This window comes from Acomys minous (assembly GCF_964271855.1).
Source record: "Acomys minous genome assembly, chromosome: 3".
Taxonomy (NCBI): domain Eukaryota; kingdom Metazoa; phylum Chordata; class Mammalia; order Rodentia; family Muridae; genus Acomys; species Acomys minous.
This window is the reverse complement of record NC_140485.1, coordinates 3362366-3385585: the sequence shown is the minus strand read 5'-3', so window position 1 is coordinate 3385585 and position 23220 is coordinate 3362366. Positions and strand designations below refer to the sequence as shown.

The 23220-nt window shown below is 46.1% G+C and overlaps 1 protein-coding gene across 5 annotated transcripts in view; it reads right to left on the bottom strand.

Annotated features, from left to right (window-relative positions):
- Positions 1-23220, bottom strand: part of RALGAPA2 (Ral GTPase activating protein catalytic subunit alpha 2) — a 279884-nt gene that overhangs the window by 240014 nt on the left and 16650 nt on the right. For all 5 annotated transcript variants that reach the window (XR_014778094.1, XM_084776127.1, XM_084776128.1 and 2 more), the window contains exons 2-3: positions 11169-11279; positions 5923-5975 (exon numbers count right to left, since the gene is read on the bottom strand). Coding sequence is in view for 4 of the 5 variants with exons in the window: in XM_084776127.1 (XP_084632253.1) it covers positions 5923-5975; positions 11169-11279 (164 nt within the window). In the remaining variant the exon portion in view is untranslated. The remainder of the gene's footprint in view (positions 1-5922; positions 5976-11168; positions 11280-23220) is intronic.

The following is a 23220-nucleotide window of genomic DNA, read 5'->3' as shown; positions in this document are numbered from 1 at the left end:
ATTTAAAAACACAAAGATGATGGGCTTCTCCATAAATTAACAGGAACAGAAATCCTAAGTGACACCACAAGGAGAGGTGGCCAGGTCATCTTCCAAAAGTTCATGTGCTCCCACTGGGGGTAAACACAACAGATTTAATCTCTGTGACCCTCCACAACCTGGAACTTACCTCCTGAACTGCCAGCCTTAAATGCCCATCACTTACTTCACCGGAACACTGTACTAGCCAAAATGGAAACTTGCTACACTGTAAACTTCTGCTCCCACTTTCAATGCTGCCTTAGCACTTTGTCCCTTACCAAGGCAAGGTGTAGCTCTTTTACATATTCTTTCTCCATGCCTCCTTAACTCTCTTAATCCTCTACTTTCTTCTAATCCATTTCTTATTTATAGAATATCCTTGCACAGGATCACTTCTGTAATTTAACATCATAATAATTCTACCTCTTCTAAAGGAAGCCTTTCTCAATTATTTACACATTGGTGAATATCACCTCAGACCCCTCGTAAACCACTTCTAATGTAGAAGGCAGCAATGAAGTAGCTTAGTGCTCAGAGTGAAACACACAAATTACAGCCTGACTTGTAAAGCCAGAGCTGAACACACAGCATAAACAAAAGAAATGCAAATTCATCACTCACTCATATTTACTATGCACAGTGAGAGTTTTATGAAGCTTTGAATAATATATATTTGTTCTTCTACATAGGCAACTAATTCTCTGTACTGAGTAATGTATCACTAATCGCTCCTTCCCTTGGGCAGAGTTTCTGGACAGTCAGGAAGGCATCACATGTCCTTTGTGGGAGGGTGAGGACTCAGGTCTCTGAAGGTTTCCCACCTTTGGGACAGCTAGTTCCAAGAGGAACAACAACAAATACAACTCTAATAGCATTGCACAGCTTTGAGGACTCAGAGAAAGTAATAAGACTGGAAAAAAGAAGAAAGAAAGAAGAAAACAACAGTAGAAGAGACAGAAGCAAGAAAGGGAAAGGAAGGGCGGGCAGAGGAACGGTCCAGAGAAGAAGGAAGGAGGCCAAGTGCTAACCCCGCGGCAGCAGAAGGGACGGACGCGCTCCCTCCAGCCCGAGCCCTCTACCCTCATCCTGAGATCCCACTAGTAACCCTCAAAGGAAGACAAAGTAATTCTAAATGAAACCACACCCAAATGTCTGTCAAAAGCTGAAACAAATCCATCTAGAAAAAGAAAGGCTTAATAAAAACAATCTGTGTGATTCATTATTGATCTCACAACATACGCAAGAAAAGAAGGCATGGTGTCAGAAAAGATAACAGATTAAAACTACCAAAGACCTCAGATATCAGAATTACCCAATACAAAATACAGAACACCCGCATGAAGGAGGGGACATGAGCACCAAGCCCCAGCTCTAACCAAGAAGCTGTCTGCAATTGATAACTGCGAGAAGAGGGAAAATCCAGCACACTGCGGGCAGCCTCGCCTCAGGAACAGCTGGCCGCAAAAAATGGACTCCAGACTCCATGGTTGTTAGAAGTCTGTTATTGTTGCCGTGTGTGTGTGTGTGTGTGTGTGTGTGTGTGTGTGTGTGTGTGTGTGTGTTTCAAAGAAAAAAGAAAGAACGTGAAGTCAATTAGGCAGGAGAGGGGTGAAACGGAAGTAGTCAGGGGAGGAGAAAGAATATAATTAAAATACATTACATAAAATTTTTGAAGGAAAATTTTAAATATGCAAAAATTAAACCATTACCTAAAACTCTAAAAAATATAAATCCTTAAACACAAGAATCATCAGCTGATCGACTCAGGCCAGCCTGGTCTACAAAGCAAGTTCAAGACAGTCAAGGCTACACAGAGAAACCCTGTCTTAAAAAACCAAAAAGATAGATAGAAAGAAAGAAAGAAAGAAAGAAAGAAAGAAAAAGAAAATGTAAAAAAAAAAAAATCAGGGTTGGAGAGATGGCTCCGCAATTAAGAGCACTGACTATTCTTTGAGAGGATATGAGTTCAATTCCCAGCAGGCACATGGCAGCTCACAACTGTCTATAACTCCAAGGTCTGATATCGCCACAAGACATACATGCACACAAAACACCAAATGAACATAAAATAAAATTAAAGAAAAAAATTGTAAAAAAGAAAGAAAATGTAAAAACTCATCTGCCTTTTTTTTTTAAAATAATCTGGCCAATCTAAAAATGAAAACAAGCTTATATAATCTCACAGAGTAGGCACTAAAACTTATAGACTATATCAGTCTTACTGGTGAAACATAAATACGAGTGAAACTCTCTTTGGGATAAAAATATAATGAATACTTTTATCATTTCTATTTGCAAATGTAATGCAGGGCTGAGCCAGGGCAGTAAGTGGAAAAACAGACCACTGCAAAGGTTGGCCATCATCCACAGACAAAGAAAACAAAAACAAAAACAAAAAACAAAAAAACCGGGAGAGACAAAATATGGGAACTGAGTCATACCTGCTCACTGAATCCAGCAGTGTGACCGGCCAAGCTGGAGCTAAATTTTAATTGTGGAATAACGATTAGAAATAATGCTGAGAGCACTAGACCAGTCACAGGTGATTGTGTGCCATGAACATGCTTCTGTTACACTCAAAACCAAACAAAACTACACAACAAATTACTCAAGAGTACATGTGGCAAACCCACGTGCGCATGTGTGTGCACAGGTGTGGTATAGGCAGACACTGATACATGTGCAGAGGTCAGAGGGCAACCTCAGGTGTCAGTCCTCATCTTTTACAAAGATTAAGACAGGGTCTCTCCTGTTCGCTGCTGTACATGCAAGGTTGGCTGGCCTGGGAGCTTCTGCTAAGTCTCCCATCTCACCCCCAATCTCCCAGTAGGGGTATGCTGGGGTTTCAGACACTTGCTCTACAGTATCTGGCTTTTCAAGTGGGTTCTGGGGAATCCCAAGTCATCCTGTCAGGCCTGTGTGGCAAGTGCTCTACCCACAGAGCCGTCCCTGAAACCAGGTAATACTTCTGCCCCCTCAAGACATGATCTCTCTATGTAGCTCTGGCTGGCCTTGAACTCACAGAGATCCTCTGCCTCCTGAGTGCTGGGATTAAAGGCGTATATCATTATGGCAAGCTAGTTAATATTAACAGTCTTTTAAAAAGGAAAATAAGATGCTGGGGAGTGGCTGTCTCCAGAGGAAGGAGCACCAGGGAGGAATGTCCATCTACACAGCAGCCTCTAGTCTTCAAAACGGGGCGAGAGGGTGTCACGGTCACAGGCTTCTGAATCATGCTTTGTAATGTGAAAACGTGTTAGTCTTTAGTAAGTTCATCCCTTGCTACAGAGATAAAATGAAATTAGTGAAACAAGCGATAGTTACAGATTTAAGCAATGGGCTTAATTAATGTTCCTGGTAAGAATAACGTCTTTGCACAGGCTCCATTCGCTGGAGGGTAACCACTGGAAATACAATGAGCATGACACAACAATGCCCTGAAGCAATGCCTGTTGCCATAGAAGAACAGCCCACAAGCCAGGAGCAGCTCCTGGGCACCAGCCACAGCCCGGTCCTGTGCTGGAAATGTCCTTTGTCCTAGCTTACTCACTCACACAGCCCCTCACAGCTCACCCACACAGCACTTCCCTTTCCCAGCCTCCCCTGCAGCCAGGTCTGCTCCTTTGGCATTTCCTTATGTCATACATTTTTCTTCTTCAGGTTGGAAAGACAGCTTAACTAGTGTCGTCCTTCCCACACTAGCACAGGTGGTGGCGCCTGCTTATAATCCCAGTGCTGAGAGGGCGGAGACAGTAGGAGTCCAGGAGCTTTCTGGCCTGCACAGCCTAATCATGGGACTCTGGGTCCCAGTGAGAGACCAAGGCTAAAAACAAAAATTAAAAACAAAAAAACAAAAAAACAAACAGCCGGGCAGTGGTGGCACATGCCTTTAATCCCAGCACTCGGGAGACAGAGGCAGGTGGATAGCTGTGAGTTCGAGGCCAGCCTGGTCTGCAAAGCAAGTCCAGGACAGCCAAGGCTACACAGAAAGACTCTGTCTCGAAAAAAACAAGAGTGGTTACAGAAGAACAACACACCCAAGGTTGATTTCTGGCCTTCACAGATACGTATACGCACGTGTACACACACACACACACACACACACACACACACACACACACACACAGGGGGGGGTGGGGGGAGGGAGAGAGGGAGATAGTTTATCTTCTCATACCAAACTATGCACACGTCACTTCAAACTATGAGTGAACTACCATTCAGAATTTATAGTCCAGGGGCCTGGCTATGTGTTCAGTCTATGAAGGAGCCTGAGTTTGCTTCCCAGAACCCACTTGATGGGAGGATAAAAAAACTCCCCAAAGTTGTCCTCTGACCTCCACATACACACTGTGAAAGTACACATGTGCACACACACCAAATAAATACATGAAAAAATTTTTCTTAATTTATAATTTATCAATTTATAAGCCAGACACAGTGGTGTACACCTTTAATCTTAAAGCTTAGGAGGCAGAGGTAGGTGGATCTCTGTGAGTTTGAGGCCAGCCTGGTCCACATAGACAGTTCCAGGACAGGCAAGGCTACATATAGAGACCCTGTCTCAAAAAAGGGAGAAAGAAAATAATAATAATACTAGCATGTAATTCACCTCTGAGTCTAGTTCTTCTGGTTCCCATAATCTAGCACTTGCCTAAAACACTAGAACAAGAAGAATTTTATACTTGACCACCAAAAACATTGCCAAGAGATGTGGTAGTGCAGATCTTCAAGCTCAAGACCAGCCTGGTGTACAGGAAGTTCTAGGACATCTGGGGCTACATAAACAGACCCTGTCTCAAAACAAACAAACAAACAAGAAACAAAAATAGTGCCAAGAGGTTGGCAAAATGGCTCAGTGGTAAAGGGACTGCTATCAAGCCTGAGAACCTGAGTTCAGTCCCTGGGCCCCGCACAGTGAAGAGAGAAATTCCTGTCGGTTGTCATCTTGCTTTTACATGCTTGCTGTGGGAAACGCCTGTGGCAGCTATGACCATGCACACAAATAAAATCTAACTTAATTGTAAAAACTCACAGCCAAAGATTGCTCCAACATTAAAGAATACCTGCATACACAGATAAGGATATATTAAAAAAAAAAAAAACTATAACCCACCACTAGCCAGAAATAATTTCCTGAGAGGCCTGACAATCTCAGTGGTTCAGAGCTGCACTGACCGCTCTTCCAGGGAAGCCAGGTACAATCCCAGCACACACACACGGCAGCTGACGACCATCCATAACTCCAGGCCTAGGGGGTCTGGCACCCTCTTCTAGCCTCTAACACACCCCCATCTACACACATAAAATATTACATATATATATGTGGAAAAACTGAGTTTCTGTATGTCAGTACATTTATGTAAGATTCACATAAAAGTTCATATGGGTAGAAAAATAGCCAAAGCTATTACTATTTTAAAATTGTTTGCAGCTGGGTATGGTGGCACACACCTTTAATCCCAGCACTCAGGGAGGCAGAGGCAGGCAGATCTCTGTGAGTTCGAGGCCAGCCTGGTCTACAAAGTGAGTCCAGGACAGCCAAGGCTACACAGAGAAGGGGGGGGGGGGAGACACGACCTTTACATCTAGGTGTTCATATAAGAGAAACTTCTACATATTTTTTAAAAGAGAAATCACATGAACATTCTCAACAGTATCTTTTGGAAAACATAGGTAAAAGGCAGGAAAGAGGGCAGGGCACATCCATGCATAGTCATTTCCATTTATCTTCAGGTAAAATAAGAATCAAGAAACAAAACAAAGCAAAAACAAAAAAACAAAAGCAAAGTTTAAAAAAAATAAGAATCAAATAAAGTAATTTATTTTCAACAAGGATTTTAAAAGACATCAGCAGCAGCAGCATAAATAATAATAACAACAACAACAACCACTAAAACTTACTTCAAAAAGAAAGAGGATGGAGTCCAGCTCCTCCCTTTGTGATTTATTATTCCCTGGAAAGTAAGAAAAAGAAATTAGTCAGCACGCTAGCACTTAAACTTTGGGCTCTCACACATGACACTGAAGGCAAGCACGGGAACTACTGGGGAAGGCGGGGAAGGCGCAGACACCGAGACGGCACATCACGCCCGTGCCAACCACAGTTGCCCCTCTCGCTCTTTAAACATAACCCATCCTGCTTTCTAAATTGGTTTCTTAACTGGGTACTTAGTGGCTCAAATTACAGTAAAGTCCACAGGGAAAACCACCAGAATCATAACAGGCAAAGAGCATGAACACCTGCAGAAAAGAGCCTGTCTCCTCCAATGCACACTGCACACTGAGGTTTTCTTTTTGTGTAGCCCAGGCTGGCCTCCAGCCTGATATGCAGCTGAGGACGAGCTTGAAGCTCTCCTGCCTCCACCTCCCAAGCACTGGGATTACAAGAGGCATGTCACATACTTAGCTTCATGTGGTGCTGGAATTAAACCCAGGGTCTCAAGTGCCAGGCAAGCACTCTACCAACTGAGCCTCACCCACTGCCACACGATACCTTCTTGATAATATTAATAATAATATAAACCTGTACACCAGCCTCCATTAGTAATTATTACTTAAGGTCTATACTATGTCCTAGCATTGTGCTCAGAGTGCATCTAACTTAAGAACCAGCAGACAGTAAAGACTTGAGGCTGCTCACATCTCTCTTGGAACTGTCAGATGCTGCTGCCACAGGCTGTACTGACTGTATCCAGTGAAGCCGCAACTGTAATACTGGTAGTGGAAGGCTGAGAGCCAGCCGGAGTTCGAGGCCAGGCCAGGGTTCATAGCGAGAACCTCTCTGGTCAACAAGGGCAGTAACAACATCAAGGAGCTATCAGTTTCAGGCTCCTGACCAATGCTTACAGCTCTAAGAAGTCGCTAGCTATCATCCATTCATTTACAAAGACCGTCTGGTTTTCAGGAATTCTGTTGGGCCCCAAGGACAGAGGAATGAACCAAACAAGCAAAAATCCCCATCGTGGGAAAGAGAACATTTTGAGGCAAAGAAAGTATAAATAAGTTAGAAAATCCATGAGCAAAAGCAAATGAGGAATACTAAACCTAAAAGCACGCAATTTACATTAGGGAAGTCAGGGATAGCTTGCTGGGAAAGTGACAACCAGACAGCTTCCACAACTGAAAGGGAACAAGCCACAGAGATATGAGGGAGTCACCCCCAGGGAGGGAGAGCTGAGCAGACAAAGTTCCTGTGCTGAGCGAGCTTGACAGGACAGGAAGGACCTGGAGGGGGGGGGGGCTGGGGAGGCTGGAGCAGGTAAGCTGAGAGAGCAGGTGTGGTAAAGGAAGGGGAAGCCGGCACAGCACAGTGAGAACGCAAAGCCACTGCAGGCTAGAGTCTCAGGGACCATGGAAGCCGTGGCTTCAGCTACTCTTCTGAAAAGAAACGTGGGGGCAGACGACAGTGCAAGAGCGGAAGCGAGGATGCCCTCTGAGGCCGGTGCCAGGCTACACGAGGGTGCCAGAAGCTTAGGTGCTGTCAGTGTAGGCAGAAGACAGGCCAATGACACTTTGTGATGAGAAAGCCAGCATCACCAAGGGTTTGTCCTGAATAACTGGAAACTAAAGTTAGAGTTTACTATTCTTAGTAAACATTTTTTCTTCCTTTGGGGGGTACACTCCTTTTTGTACTGCAATTCAATACAGATTGCACTGAACGTGAGAACTTCTTGAAATCTCACCCTGTTCCTGCTGGTTCATCACTGAAAAAGAGGAAGGAAAGAAGGGAAAATGGAGTACAACCTAAAATAAGTTTGGACAGGTGGCTTTTTTTTTAGATCTGATGTCATAATTTTCATTGCTATTTTACTTTTTGTTTTTGCTTTGGGGTGTGTGTGTGTGTGTGTGTGTGTGTGTGTGTGTGTGTGTGTGTGTGTGTGTGTGTGTGTAGACAAGGCTTCACTATGTAACCTTGGCAGACCTCAATGAGCTCACTATGTAGACCCAGCTGGCCTTGAACTCAAGAGACCCTCCTATTTCTGTCTCCTGAGCGCTGGGATTAAGGCTTGAGCTGCCACACTCAGCTGACTGCTTATTTTGATATTTTGTACAAAACACGACCCATTTCCCCTCCACATACCAGTGAAATAAAGAGAAATAGAGCAAAACTCACAAAGTAAATACAAATCATTTCATATTTATAATATTTACCCTTTGAGCTAAAATAAGTTTTAAATTTAAGATTTATACCACCTTACAAATCTGAGGTGGAGCCTGGCATGGTGGCACACACCTGTAATCCCAGCACTCAGGGAGGCAGAGGCAGGAGGATCGATGTGAGTTTGAGCCTCATCTACAAAGTGAATCCAGACAGCCAAGGCTACACAGAGAAACCCTGTCTGGGAAGCCAAAAAAACAAAAAACAAAAAGAAAAAACAAAACAAACAAAAAAGCCCTCCTACATGCTGGCATCCCAGGCAAGGCTTTTACACAGTCTGATGTACACTAGAGCCCCAAGCTCTGGACAGGACTCTGAGCATCTGCTGTGTACCAGAGCCCGCCGCTGAAGCCCATGCTGAAGACTGCGTCCGTGCCCATCCTATCCCTCCCCTCCACACGCGGCATGCTTCCGTTTAATCTCAGCAATTGGGGCACTTCAGGAAGCCCTCTGGGTTTTCTTTCTTATCCCAAAAGGTCTGTCTACATTTATGCTCTAACTTTTCTCAGACCAAAAAAAAAAAAAAAGCTGCTCTGCACTTGCCTGTGTGTCTCTACTGTTATTCGACTCTCAACCTTTCTTCAATACCCATAGTCCCTGTTATCCATCTAGCCGTCCCTCTCTCTGGCTGTAGGTACAGCCCTTAGCAACTCTCCCAGGACCAGCTTAAGACACCCTCCCTTGTCTACACACCACAGCTCCAGGGCTCCATGTCCACTTGCCACGCTGACAGCTGCTCACAAGAACTGTCTTCAAGTCAGATGTAAGTTCTCAGTTCCCACTGCAGCTCCTCTGCCTGCGTCGTCAGCCTTCCTGGTCTTGCTTTGAAGTCTCTCCCCTGGGCTTCCGTGACAACACAACTTCCTAACACCCTTCCACTAATGCATCTCTCTCCTCTCTGTGTGCCAACTCCCTTTTCCTCCATCACCTTTCTCCCTTAGCAACCGCAAGCTTCCCCCAAGCTCAGCTCACCTACGTTCCAGCTGCCAGCCAAGACCTCTCCTGAGTGTCCACACGGACCTCAGATGCAGACGGGTCAGAGCTGCCTTCACCCTCTTGCCTCCCAAACACCCTTCTCCTCCAAGGTCTGTGCGGCTACGACGACACCTCACAAGGAAAACTGGGTCTCTGCGAGGTTCTTTCACTTCTCCGTCTCCTTTGGGTTCAGATGCACAGGGCCCCTCCTCTCCCCTTAACTACCACCTTCTGCACTCCTCTCCAGCTCCCACGTGGGTGACAGCATCAGGCCCCTCAATTCACCTCTGTGCCCTATGTACTGACCACTTAACAGGACACTTGTCTCAGAGGCAAATCTTTTTAAGTTCTAAGGAAAAACAAAGTCCCAAGTGCTTAGCCTAGGTGTCAAGGTTCCTGGCACACATAACCGGACTTCCTGCACGCCTCATTCACATATGTTATGTGGCAAGAGAAAGAAACACATTCCCCACACAGGCCTAAGGGCACTTTACTGTCTTGGCTCAGGCTCTGTCCTCTACCCACAATGCTGTTCTCCACTGCAAATCCTACTTTCAGCCCCTTCCACCCACCTACAACCTTCAGGCTGAGTTCATCAGCTGTAACTAAGAGAGTGATCAATCATGCCTATATAATAAAGCATCTTTAAGCCCAAAAGAATCCGGCTGAGGGAGCTCCCACATTGTGAAAAAGAACGCATCGTGTACATGCAGAGCGGTGTTCCCCAACTCCATGGCAAGGAAGTTCCTGTGTTCAGGGCCTTTCAGACCTCACACACAGCTCTTTGTCGGTCTGTTCACAGGCACCTTTTAAAATCTTCATTATTCATGTGTAATGCAGCAAATGAACAAAATGCCTTAATAAATGAAAGCAGGTGAGGTTGTTTCCGTACATTCTGCCAGCTCCTCTAGCAGCGCAACCGACCCTGAGAAGAGAGAGCTCGATTCCTGAATACAGGCAGCCCGCCACTGCACACACAGCAGCCCAGAACCTGCAACTGGCATGAAAGCAGGTAGGTAGCCTGTGGCGCTCAGCCCTTAGCCCGCAGGATCTGAAACTATCTCCTGGCAGCCTGGCAAGATCGACCGGAGATAACGGCAGCAGCGGATGTCTGCTGGAGACTCTGGCAGCAGAATGTTGCGTTGGGTTCATGTGAGACATCGGGGAAAAACACTTGCGTTTATTTTTTCCTAACTAATTCCCAAACAGATGGCATGATATAGAAAGGCAAAGACAGTGACGGCAGCCTGCCCTACTGACCAGGTGCTGTGTGCCTAGCTCTGTGCTGCAATCCTTGAGCATCTGTTAACCAGCTTCTTGCTGACAGGAGGGAATCACCACAGACAGGCCGAGTGATGCTCAAGGAACAACAGCAAGAAGGGTGAGGGCGGCCTGGCTTCGCAGCTACACAATTCTCTAAACAGATTCCCACAGCTGGTTTGTTTTCCAAACAATATTTTACATATGAACATTGGTATATGAACATACAAGCAAACTCATTGATAAAAATCTCTAAGGACAGGAGGTATGGGCAAAGGAGCCACTTGATTTTTATTTCACATTCCCTTTAATGGAATTCAACTTTGTTGTTGGTGTTGTCTGGTTATTTTTGGCTTTTGAAGCAAGGTCTCACTATGTAGGCCTCAAAGCCAGGCTGGTCTTAAATGCATGATTTTCCTGCCTCTGCCTCCGCAGTTCTGGGATTAGAGCTTGTGCCACCAAACACAGCTTAAGTTTTGATTTAAAAAAAAAAAGTCCATGCATTATTTTTCTTCCCTGCTCTTTAAACAAATTATCCGTTTGGAATTCATGCCTTCTGTGGGTTCCTATTTTCCCTTTCACCACCTGCCGTTCAGTTAACACCTGTGTAAGGGAATGTTCAAGGGAGGCAGGGATGCCAACCAGTCCACCAGAGTGGAAGAAAGAACACTTAAAAATGCAGAACTTGTGGCTCATGACAACATAACTTCCGAAATTTCCTGAGTGCTCGAAAAAGAGTTGTAGAATTGCTTACCTTTCAATTTCAAACTATTTTCCAGTGTTATAAAATTTTCATAGAAGATGAAATATATCTGAGAATAGTTGGTCTCAAAAAACTGCTTAAGATCGCTTGCATCCACATTATCTGGAAGAGAAGCATTTACAACATTATCAGAATTCATAAACATTTTCAGAAATGAAAGAAAGTAAAGCTAATCTGACTCCCTTGTGAGACGAAACAGCAGTATTCTCGTCTGTTTAGTCACCTGAGAGAGTTCTTAGTTGCACTGGGGACACCACTCACATACAGATGTGCAGGAAACTGTAAGGCCCACGCAAGAAGACCACCGACAGGGGAACGACACTCACAGCCAGGAGGCTGGAAGAGGTGGCTGATCTGGGGTGGGAAGACATGGATATCCATGGAGAAGACCTTTGACGGGGCCTCAGGCTCTGTGCACTTGTGAAAAGCGACTGGTGGAGGTCTCTCCTTCACCACCACCACAGTGCTCGGGGCCTGGACATGGGACCCAGCAAGCACTCCCAACACATCCCTGCAGCAATCCGTGCCCTGCCTACCTGCCTGCCTGCCTCTAGGTGCCCTGCCTCACTCCCCCTCGATACTCTGGATCGCGGTTCCTGTAGTGCCACAGAGACAGGTGGTGCAGGTACTGTTTCCATGGGGTTCTTTCTTCCCCGGGGGACTGATCAGGCCAGACAAAAAAACCTCACGCTGGGGGTCAGAGCAGCTGTCCACTTTCAACAAACCTTTGTCCATTACTCTAAGGTAGCAATGCTGTTTGTGCCATTTACAAGACCCGGACTACTGGAGTTAATGCTTTAGAATTATTCATCTAAGGGAAATTAGAAACCGTCTCAAACTTGTAAAGATTACTCAAGAAAAGAAACAAAACTGCTGTTGCCATTCAATCTGTTACAGAATAGGCTCCCCAGGTGTGTAAATCCATGTGGCACACTCACTGCAATGCCCAAGTCCATACAGCTGACAGTAAGTAACAAACAGCACAGACCTACACAACTGACTTCCATACAAACCCCTTCTTTGCAAAATTTTTTACAAGTTCTTTACAAGAATGCATGCAAGATGTTTATTAAACTCATACAATCTGTCAATTTCACACTATTTTTACAGCCCTAAATAAAACACCATCAAACAGGGAAGATTCCTATTAGCTCAAGTTTTTAACAGGGTGAAAACAGGCAACAGAGACACTAATATCATCAACCCACATAAACACTACCATTCTTTTGTCCGCATTCTTACGTATTTTTTAACTGATTTATTTAGAGGCCAGGTCTATAACCCACACTGACCTGCAACTCCCTCTGCAGTGGCGAATGACCTTGCATCCTGACCTCCTGCCTGCACCTCTCCAGCGCCCTGCCTGGCTTTCTGTGGTGCTAGGGACTGAATTCAGAGTCTCAGGTGCTCTACGCAAGCGTTCTGCCAACTGAAGGACAACCTTCTGGACTTGTGTCACTCTCGGGAGGAACAAGGTCGTCGGGGAACCTTGACAGCCCTAGCGTCCGCCTGCTCAGCCTGACGACTTCGTAATCTGATGGCCCCAGGGTCCCTGCTTGCAGGTACACAGGTGGTACTCATTGTTTTATCACTGACTTTCGTAGGGTGTTTCTTTTAGTCAATTGATTTAAGAAAATATCAACAGAATTGTTCTAGATTCAGGGCACAGTGATGCACGAGTGAGACTGTAGGCTCTGTGAGGGCAGGGGCTGCTGCTAACAGGGAAGGCCTGCCTCGGTCAGGAACCCATCATGCCTTGAGGAATAAAGCAGTAAGGCATATCCCAGGACAGAGGAAAAGCTGGGTTGAAGTCATACAGAGAAGGCACAAACAGACTGGCAGGAAGGACTGTGTGTGTTTTGACCACAGTGCAAACTCAGTGGCAAATCTGTCATTAAACGCCCTTTCTGCAGAGGACTAAGCATACGTAGCCCAGTCAACTAAAACTAAAGCACACCGTCAACTAAAACACACCACCCCACGGCCAGTTTGTCTACATATCTACTGAACAATTATCTCTAATAACCACCTCCACTGCACACCACTGTCCCCCCTCAGGCCCTACACTCTACCCACTGTGACATCTTCACAGTCCTCAACGTTCCCAAACATATTTTCCACCTGGGCCCCCTCAGGGATACTGGCTCGACTTCCAGATCGTTGGCCTCATCCTTCAGAAATGGGACCCTTCAATAACACCTCAGAGAGATCCACAAATGTCCCAAACGTCACTCTGTATTTTTCATCCCATCTCCTGTCTTCTTCCTTGCAATGAAAGGGCTTCAGACTTAGGAAGCCACAGGAAACAAGCAGTCCCTCAGCAGGGAGGTGGGCACACCAATACCACCCAGGAAGGTTACAGGATGATCAGCAACCCTCCGCGACCTCACCCCTTGCCCCCTGGTCGTCCCTCCAGACATTCAAAACACCAGAATCGAGAATAAAGACAGGCCTCAAGAACTTCGAGGGGCTTCCATGTAGATCGCATTGCTTTCCTGAAGCCGGAAGTCCAGGTGCAACCACCTCCTTCCTCAGCCACCCAGAGTCTTTCTTGCTGGTAAGAGCTCAAAGCTCTCACGGGCAGGACAAGCAGATACCTTCAGGGTCATCCAACACAGAGTAAGCCAGGAGGAGCACTAGCAACACAGTTTATCTACACCAGCCCCGGACTTTCACTGTTCTGGAAGTCCTCATCAAAGATAGCACAAAAATGGGCCAAAAATCCAACTCATTTGGTTTCGACTGTATCATCGTGATGCTCACGAGAACTCCACAAGGGCAGGAATTTCCACCTGCACTCTTCACTGCTGCCCCTTCTACCCAGAAAATGCCCTGGGGCTCGAGGAGCCCATTTGTTAAGTGAATGAAAAATCTGAATAGCGAATGTGTTATACATCTAGTCCAAGAGCCAGAGAATGCAGAGTAAAGACAGGTCTTAGAGAAGGCAAGGTGGGGGGTGGGGGGGCTGGAAACAAACAAGCAAACTTTAAAAAGCATAGAGATATAAAAGAGGTGTTTGCTCAGGGCTGGGGTCACTATAGCCACACGCTTTCTTTAGATGGGCTTGCTTGATTAACTCATTCACTTACTGTGCCCCATCGACGCCAAGCAGCACTCTGCCACACGCTTAGTAACTAAGAGCCACGGCCATCGAGATGTACTGGTGAACAGAAGCAGCCACAGCCAGCGTACCAGGGCTGAGGCCTGTGCTGGGCACCAAAGGAAAGGACTAGATAGCACCACACGGGCAGCTTTAGGATAGTGATAATGCATGTATTAGTGGCCTGCTGTATGCTTTACAAGATACTTCATGAGCTATTATCTTCTACCCTCCCTACACCCCGGTGAAGGAGATGGAGCAGTGTGTGGGGTGGGGACACCCTTAAATGCCGACCTCCTTCAACCCGCGCAGTGACAAGCAAGTCAGTAAGTCGGGGCCTAGACAGGACGCCTGCCTGAGCTGCTGACTGCAGATCAAAACCAGAAGGCAAGCCAGGAATTTAGCAGAAATAAATTGACCCCTGGAGATGTACAAAAAAGACACAAGAAAAAGAACGGGAAACGCTCAAAGAAGGAAGGCAGAGCGGAGTAGCAGCAGTCGGTGGAAGCGAGGAGCAGCAAGCCTGTCCATAACCCCAGGGTCTGGTGAGGAGACAGGAGGGGGAGAGAGTGAGAGGACAGAGCCGGGTGGGAGGCCTCGCTGGTCCTCCTCGCTGGTCCTCCTCGCTGGTCCTCCTCGCTGGTCCTCGTGTCTGACAAGGAAGCTAACATGCTTTCCATCTCATTACCAAAATCCACAGGGGAGTGAGTGCCACAGCCCTGCAGAGCATGAGGCCGCGCCTAAGTTTCTTTAGCAAGCCTTAATTACACACTCCCCTTCCCCACCAGCAGCCAGTACACTGCACTACTTTCCCGTTATCTCTCAAAGACAATCTGTACAGCACAGCAAACTCTGCCCTTTGCACTCTTTTGTCGCTAAACCTTACACTGACAAGTCTTTCTCCACTTCTAGCTGGAGGTCGACTGCAAAGGTGAAGGGCAGAACTTTTAGACCAGACTAGCTTTAAGTGCAGAAGCTACAGGGTCTGAGACAAATCAGGTAAACACTTCCTCAATTTCATCTGAAAAACGGGACTCACAGTGGTCTCTATACTGCAAGGCTACAGTAATGGGAAAATAAGCATATGCAGAGTGCGTATAGAAGTCAATTGGCATAATATAAATGTTAGCTATTTTTATAATTACCTAGCTGCTGGCAAAGCTCTCTCACCAGAAAGAAATAACACAACCTCACCTATGTATGAAGCCAATCAAATTCAATGACTCAGAAATTCATATACTTAACGAGGCCATCCCATATTAAATAGTACTTAATCCCAACATGACAACAAACACTGCCAACAAACATACCCATAAAACCAGCCAAGCCCCCCCGCCATGTCCTGCTATGCATAATCCTTCTTAAGGGCAACTTGCTTCCGCAGACCCCTATAGCACCAACTCAAGGGAAGCCTTTCACCCACTCAGGGGTCCCTGCTGGACTCAGCAGAGGAGGAAGCTCAAGCCCAGCTCTCTATGAGAAAGAGGATGACCTCTGTTACCCACACCCCAGAGCTAAGAACCACCTAGTTCTGGACACACATCTGCGTGCACTTTCTACTTTAATCCAGTTCCCTGGAGAATGGTACTGAAGGCCAAAGGATCAAAATAATAGATTTGCAACGGTGAAAAGACAAGAGAAGAATTCAAGGTGCCTTACCAAAGCGAACAATCATGTAGGAACACTTGGTAAGAACAAGGGAACTGGAGGCCTGGGAGGTGACGGACTGAGTCAGCGCCTGCTGAGCCATCCTAAGGCCTGAGTTCAGATGCCCAGGATGCAGCACACACCTGGAACCCTAGCACTTCCAGGTGGGGTCAGTCACATCTGGAGGCTTGCTGGCTAGCCAGTCTACCTGCAACAGCAAGCTCCAATTTAAGTGAGGGACCCTGTCTCAAGAAAATGGACAGACACCAAGAACAGTGGGGAAAGCCACCAAATGTCAACCTCTGGGCATGATTAGACAGGCGTACCCACACACAGCTTCACATACAAGTGCACACGCACACACAAACACACAGAGAGAACTAGGCAGACGCGAGGCTGAACATTTTGTCAGATATGTATGTCACTACTGATAAGCCTAGTATGATTAGCGTTATTGGCCAACATTGGCCTTAGAGGCTGACACGATTCTGATTTCACATTTAAGTAACTGCCTAGGTTGGCGCCCTCTTTTCTTCATGATGGTTGTTTTGATTTTGGTTTTGTTTTTTTTCCGTTTTTCCAGACAAGGTTTCTCTGTGGAGCCCTGGCTGTCCTGGACTCACTTTATAGACCAGGCTAGCCTTGAACTCACAGAGCTCCACCTGCCTCTGCCTCCTGAGCGCTGGGATTAAAGGCGTGCGCCACCACACCTGGCTTTTCTTCATGGTGTAAAGATGCCATACACTCCCTGTCTGTTCCCCCAGCCCACCTATACTTGTGCCCACTCTGAGTGATTCCAGGCTGACCTTCTGAGTGAGCTGCCTCAGTGAGTGGTGCATAGAGCACAGTACTGGCTAGGAAAGTCTGAGATAGTTGCTGACGAATTAAACTGAGAAAACACAGGAGCATAGCTGGACCCAACCCAAGGGCCAGAGACTGCAGTTAGAAGTACAGACCCAACATCAGGGGGTGGGAAACGGATGCTTGTTGACGTCTGCCCCGAGAGCTGCAGCGGGCAGCGTGGGCTGTTAGGAGACACTGTGGAACTGCTAATGCAGAGGAAGAAAGTGGGCGCGAAACAGCGGGCAGCGTGGGCTGTTAGGAGACACTGTGGAACTGCTAATGCAGAGGAAGAAAGTGGGCGCGGAACACCTTCACGGGTGTAGGGGCCAGAGAACTACAACAGATGCCCCAAGAACAACACACCACCTCCTGGGTAAAGAAGAGCAGGGAAACTGCCCAAGGTGCACAGCTGCCGCTCAACCAAAGCTTTCTGTCAACAGCGACCTGTTCTGGCCTGAGTTAGGGAAGGACTCCTTGTGACATCAACTGGCACATCTGAGAACCTCCTGTGCGGCTGTCAAGTGCTGTAAAGTGCTTGCCTGGGTAAACACCAGCAGCTCACTCTGGAGAGGCAGCAGACTCTGTACCGGGAAGCCTTTCCACACTCAGCAGCTTAACTGTCACAGAACAGGAGAGGGTGTCCGGGGAATGAGTGCATTTCCACAGCCAGTCAACAAGCACATTTAAGTTATCACTATTAATAAATTTATTCCTGAAAAATGACTTTACATGAAGACTCCTACAGTGTTTTCTATACCCGCTGAGTGTGGTGGATGATACCTATAACCCCAGCACTTAGGAAGATGAGGCAAGAAGATGGCTACAAGTTCAAGGCCAGTCTGAAATGCATAGTGAATTCCCGGCCAGTGTGGGATACAAATTGAGACTTTGTCTTAAAAAGCCAAAAATATAACACTAAAGAGTATTGTGTTTCCTGTACTGCCTATGTACAAACACAAAACCCATATGTGGGTAGAAATATAAATTTATGCAATGGAAAGCAAGTAGAGTTAGATTCTGAGCCTAGAGTGATCAAGGCATAAAACCGATGTGTTCAAGGCTCTGGTGGGAACACCCCACACAGAAGGGACCAAGACAAGAAGGCACAAGCCTTTACCTATGCTCTGTTTATCTCCCCAAGCAGGCGGCAGGACGGACTCCAGCCTGGCCCCACACTGGCTGTTTCAGGTGTGCATCCTGCTTGCATGCCTCAGTTTCCAGAGTTTAGGCTCTGGACACCTAACAGCAGCCGGGTGTGGTGGCGTATGCCTTTAATCCCAGCACTCAGGAGGCAGAGGCTGGTGGATCGATGGGATTTCGAGGCCAGCCTGGTCTATAAAGTGAGTCTAGGACAGCCAAGGCTACACAGAGAAACCCTGCCTCGGAAAAACAAAGAAACAAAGAAACAAACAAAAATCCAAATGCCAACAGCAAGTGCTTGAGTTTCTGGCCTCAGAGTCCGATAAACAAAGCCCCCCTGTCCCCCTTTAGTCTGCCCCTCAGTCCTCCCTGCTGCTTCTCATCCCTTTCCCTGCATGTTGTTTTCAGTCTCAGACCCTCAGACAATTTCAATGCATCTTTAAGAACCAGAAGACCTAAGTTTCACATATACTTTGTAGCACCTGAGACTTCAATGGCTCAGCAAAATCCTCAAGTAGTTCAAGGCTTCCAACCTCATCCACTTTTAGGCACTAGACACATTTGACATAATGTCCTTCAGACATTAAGTAATAATGTACTCAAGATGGGAGCAAGAGGCCCCTTTGTGCTTTGAGGAACACCACGCCTGCTCCCTGATCTGACGACCATCAACTGCCTAAGAAACCTTAAGGCTGCAGTCAGAAGCAGTAGTTCAAGCTGCTCCCAACGCTTCCTCAGGCTTGTATTCATCCCGAGAGCCCCGAGCTTCTCACAGGACTCTCATCTTAGATTCCAACACCATACAGATCTGCAAAGCACCACGGAACCTCACCCCGAGCCCCTAACATAGCCCGCCCACAACCACCCAGTAACACCCAACAAACCTCTTTTCCACCACATTTCTAACAGCTCTTCCCCTCAGCTCTTCCTGAAGCCGGGCAATGCCCTAGGAACACCTCCCTTCCAGTCACCAGGTGAGGCACTCGCCTTCCTCCTACACTAACCCACATGTCACTTGGCCTCAATGTGGCACTACCAACACAAACCCTGACGTGCCAAAACCACGTACATGCACCACAATTTCCAGGCCATTCTGGTCCCTCTCTTCCCACAGATATAAAAGGTCCTTTGCTGCTCGTCACACCATCCGTCACAGACCAACGGCTCTGGAGTGCTACACTGTGTCTTACACACCAGCACATTCTCAGAAGGCTGCAGGGCCTGGCTCTCTGTGTTCACTCTCGGTGATGCCAACATTCACTCGGATGATGCCGGGCTTCCTCATCAGTAATGAAGTTGTCAGGCACTCCACCTCTGGCGCCCACACCCACAACCAGAGCCTAGACCTGGTGATTATTACCTACCCCCTAAGCCTCAGTGCCAAGTGATTCATTCTCCTACTCCCTGCCATTTCTTATCTTTTCTGCCCCAACAACTCTCCAACTCTACTGGGCCCAAGAATCAAATCTCGAATCTACCATCTTGTCACTATCCAAGTTTACTCAAGTCCTCATTTCCTTTGTTCCCAATTTAGTTTCCATGGGTCTTTTTTTTTTTTAATCATACTTTTATTTACTGGGTGGAAGCACTTACATGTGGTAGCATAAAAAAATGGAAGCCAGAGGACAACTTGCGGGAGTTGGTTCTCTCCTTCCATCACGTGGGCCCCAGGGGTGAAATCTAGTTATCAAGGTTAGCAGCAGGTGCCTTTACCCAGGGAGCTATCGCCCCAGCCCACTCATCTGTCAACCCTTTCACTGCCCCTCAGCCCTTCTACCCTTTTGTTCTTTCTCCACAGTCACTTGATAAAATCCTAATCTCTTTCATCCTTGGTTCAACCTAATGCATTTATCTGAAGTCAAGCTATGTGCTAGGAACAAAAGTGTTTCTTTTGTTGTTTTTTGGGGATTTGGGGTTTTTCAGTTTTGGGTTTTTTGTTTGGTTTGGGTTTTTTCTTTTTTTTTTTTTCAAAGCAAGGTTTCTCTGTGTAACTTTGCCTGTCCTGGACTCACTTTGTAGACCAGGCTGGCCTCGAACTCACAGAGATCCACCTGCCTCTGCCTCCCTGAGTGCTGGGATTACAGGCATGTGCCACCGTGACCAGTGGCACTGAAACTTTTTAAAAAATGTTTTACTAAGGGGGTGGAGAAATGGCTCAGAGGTTAAAAGTATTTGTTCTTGCAAAAAACCAGAGTTTGGCTCCTAGCAACCACATTGGACAGCTCCCAACGTCCTATAACTCCAGCCCTGTGAGATGTGACTCCCTCTTCCTGCCTCTGTAGGCACCTCTGCGTGTGCATGTACACAAGCACACACTAGCACACACACACACACTTATACACACACACATTTATCACACTTATACACAAACACATAAATAATAAAACAAATTAAAATTTAATTTATATAAAAGAATAAGTTCTGCACATGTGGTTTTTAATGCACATAACAAAACAAGCACTTCAGACCACACTCTGAATGCAGACACCTAGTCTACCCAGGCATCGCTGCCATGCCTTAAGGAGCTTAGCATTAAAACAATGGGCAATGTTCAGTGCTCCCAAGGACAAGAGAAAATTCACATGTACCCAGGCCCCAGTTCTACTATTGGGCCATCAGAAGGAATGACGGAAGACATTTTGGGACCAAAACAACACAATACAGGAAATAAACTTATCTTTGATGGTGCTGTTTCTTATATACATTATAGTCATATTTTACTGTTACCCTAGTTACATACTAATTATACTATTTAAATTTTTAAATTTCTCCCATATATATGTATGTATGTGTTCAAGAACTTGTCATAATTGGCAACTCATTTCCATAAGGGTTCTCCACAGCACTCAAGACAAAAATGTTAGAGCTGCCTGGAACAGACACTGTTGCTTCTTTCCAGTCCCCTCACCCACCCACCCCAACCAACAGCCCCTCCTCACTCTTCCTAACCAAGAATTGGTTTACTCAGGGATTATCCTTTCCAGAGCTGTACCCCTGGGAAGGCTGACCTATACTCCACCCGTAGGGAGTGAGACTGATGCAACTGAGCAATTATGATGGCGACATAAACCCTGCCAGTGACTGCCATGGGCCGAAGCCTGTGACACAGAGCTGATGCCTTTAAACAGGAGAAGTGTGATAGAGGTGCTGGGTACTCAGGGTTTCTAAAGGGACATAAGGAGAAGCAGCTTTTTTCTGTCTCTGGATAGGATGGGTACCATTCTAGCTGCATGGCTGTGGGTATTTTGACACTGAGCACAAATCTGCCTCTGTGAGGATGACACAGCAGAGAGGAAGGAAGCCTGGACAGTCAGCAATACAGAACAGCTAGATTAACTCACCCTGGTTTGCCCTGACCTCTTTATATAGAAAGGGAAATTCCTTTTATACATTTATATTTAGTTATATTTAGTTATACCAAAAACATCCTTGCAGACAGACAGCTGGGGAAAAAAAAAATGAAAAACTAGCACCGAGCCTGGTATGGTAGCACATGCCTATAATCCCAGCACTGAGGAGTCAGAGGCAGGTGGGTCTCTTGTGTTCGAGGCCAGCCTGGTCTACGGAGCTAGTTCCAGGACAGCCAGGGCCAGACAGAGAAACCTTGTCTTAACCCTGCCGCAACCCAACTCCCCCAAAAGAGAGAAAAGCCAATCATACTGCATACTGTTTTAGTCTGGACTGTGGCCAGTTTATAGCACAGGGGGAAGTTGGAGATAAAAATAGAATAAAGCAAAACCTAAATGGTCACCTCTTCCCCTCCACTCTTAACAGCTAAGGAAACAGAAAAGTGGTGACGAAGGCGGAGAAGGCCATCAAATAATGTCTGTGTCTAATAACTATTATTAATCATATAATAATAGTCTACAAAACAGCTCTGCATGGGCTGACTCAATCAACCCTAGAGCAACAACAGGAGGCAGGTACAGTCTTTACTGCCCGTAAGAGGAAAGGTTAGGGAGGGCAGTTCATGTCAACTTGGACCCCATGTTGCTGAGCGCCAGCTGCTCAGTTGGCTGGGTCAATGCTTACAAAAAGTGGAAGAGTGCAAGGAAGCACACCTAAACATGTACTTTGTTTCATTTTGCTTAAAACAAAAAAAGTAAAACACACAAAACCACAACAACAACAAAAACAGGAGAGATATGGCATAAGCTACAGAAGAAGAGAAAATGCTAAGAAATAGCTTGTTTTATTTTCCATTTTTGCACTGTTATGAGTGTGGTGTGTAGATATATATGTTCGAAAATCCCGTATTTGCAGCTGTACATGCACATGAGTACACGTGCTTGCAGACACCTGAAGTCACTTCCCACATTATTTATGAAGGCAGGGCCTCCCCCTGGCTCCCTGGTTCTGGCTAGCGCACAGAGCAAGGTGCTCTGGGCATCCAATCTCTCCTCGCTCTGACATTACACAAGGCCCCGTGACTACATGGCTTTCACATGGGCTCCAGGGATCTGAACTCCGGTCCTTGAATGTGTAGAGCAATCAATCGCTTTACCTACTGAGCCACCTCTCGGACTCCATACTGTAAAAGGGTATCAGAGGCAAGTGTGCAACTACAACGACCTTCTTCCTGGGCAGGTTAAAAGAATGGGTTTTCTGTGAAAGTAAGTTAACAAAGATTTAAGTGGCCTTTTCCCAAAGGGCTGTCTTTACCTCTAGAAAAATCACGGTGATGTTCTTGCTCTATCATCAACCTAAATTGGTGAGCTCTGTTGTGTCCCTTACACAGGTAAACAAAAAACCACATCTGGTCACTGGGAGCCACTCCTAGGCATATGCAATCATGGGTAAGATAAGAGACTGAAAATCAGAACCTACAGTAGTAGACAGTTTGTTGTGGGAGGCCAGTAGAATGCAAAACAGCCATGTAAGGATAAGGTAAGTCTTCCCATCTTGGTATGAACAAACGTTTAAGGTATTTCCATAAAAAAAAGCAGCATTAGACTATGAATAATGTTAACTTATGTAAATGTGTGTGTGTGTCTCATGTGTGCACACACAAACTCACAGCTATAGAGAACACACACAAGCAAGGCAGCAAGCTAACCCAAATACCAGCAGTGGGTAAGGTGCTGCAGAATTTACAAAGATTTTTGTACGCAAGCTCACTCATATTATTCAAGTTTTCATAATAGGTATATAAAATATGTAAACCCCCGCCCAATAAAAAAAAGCTAAAAAAAATTTTTTTTCAAAGTTTGATTACTATAAAAGAAATTAGTGGACCAGGCATGGTAGCGCATGCTTTTAATCCCAGCACTCGGGAGGCAGAGGCAGGCAGATCTCTATGAGTTTGAGGCCAGC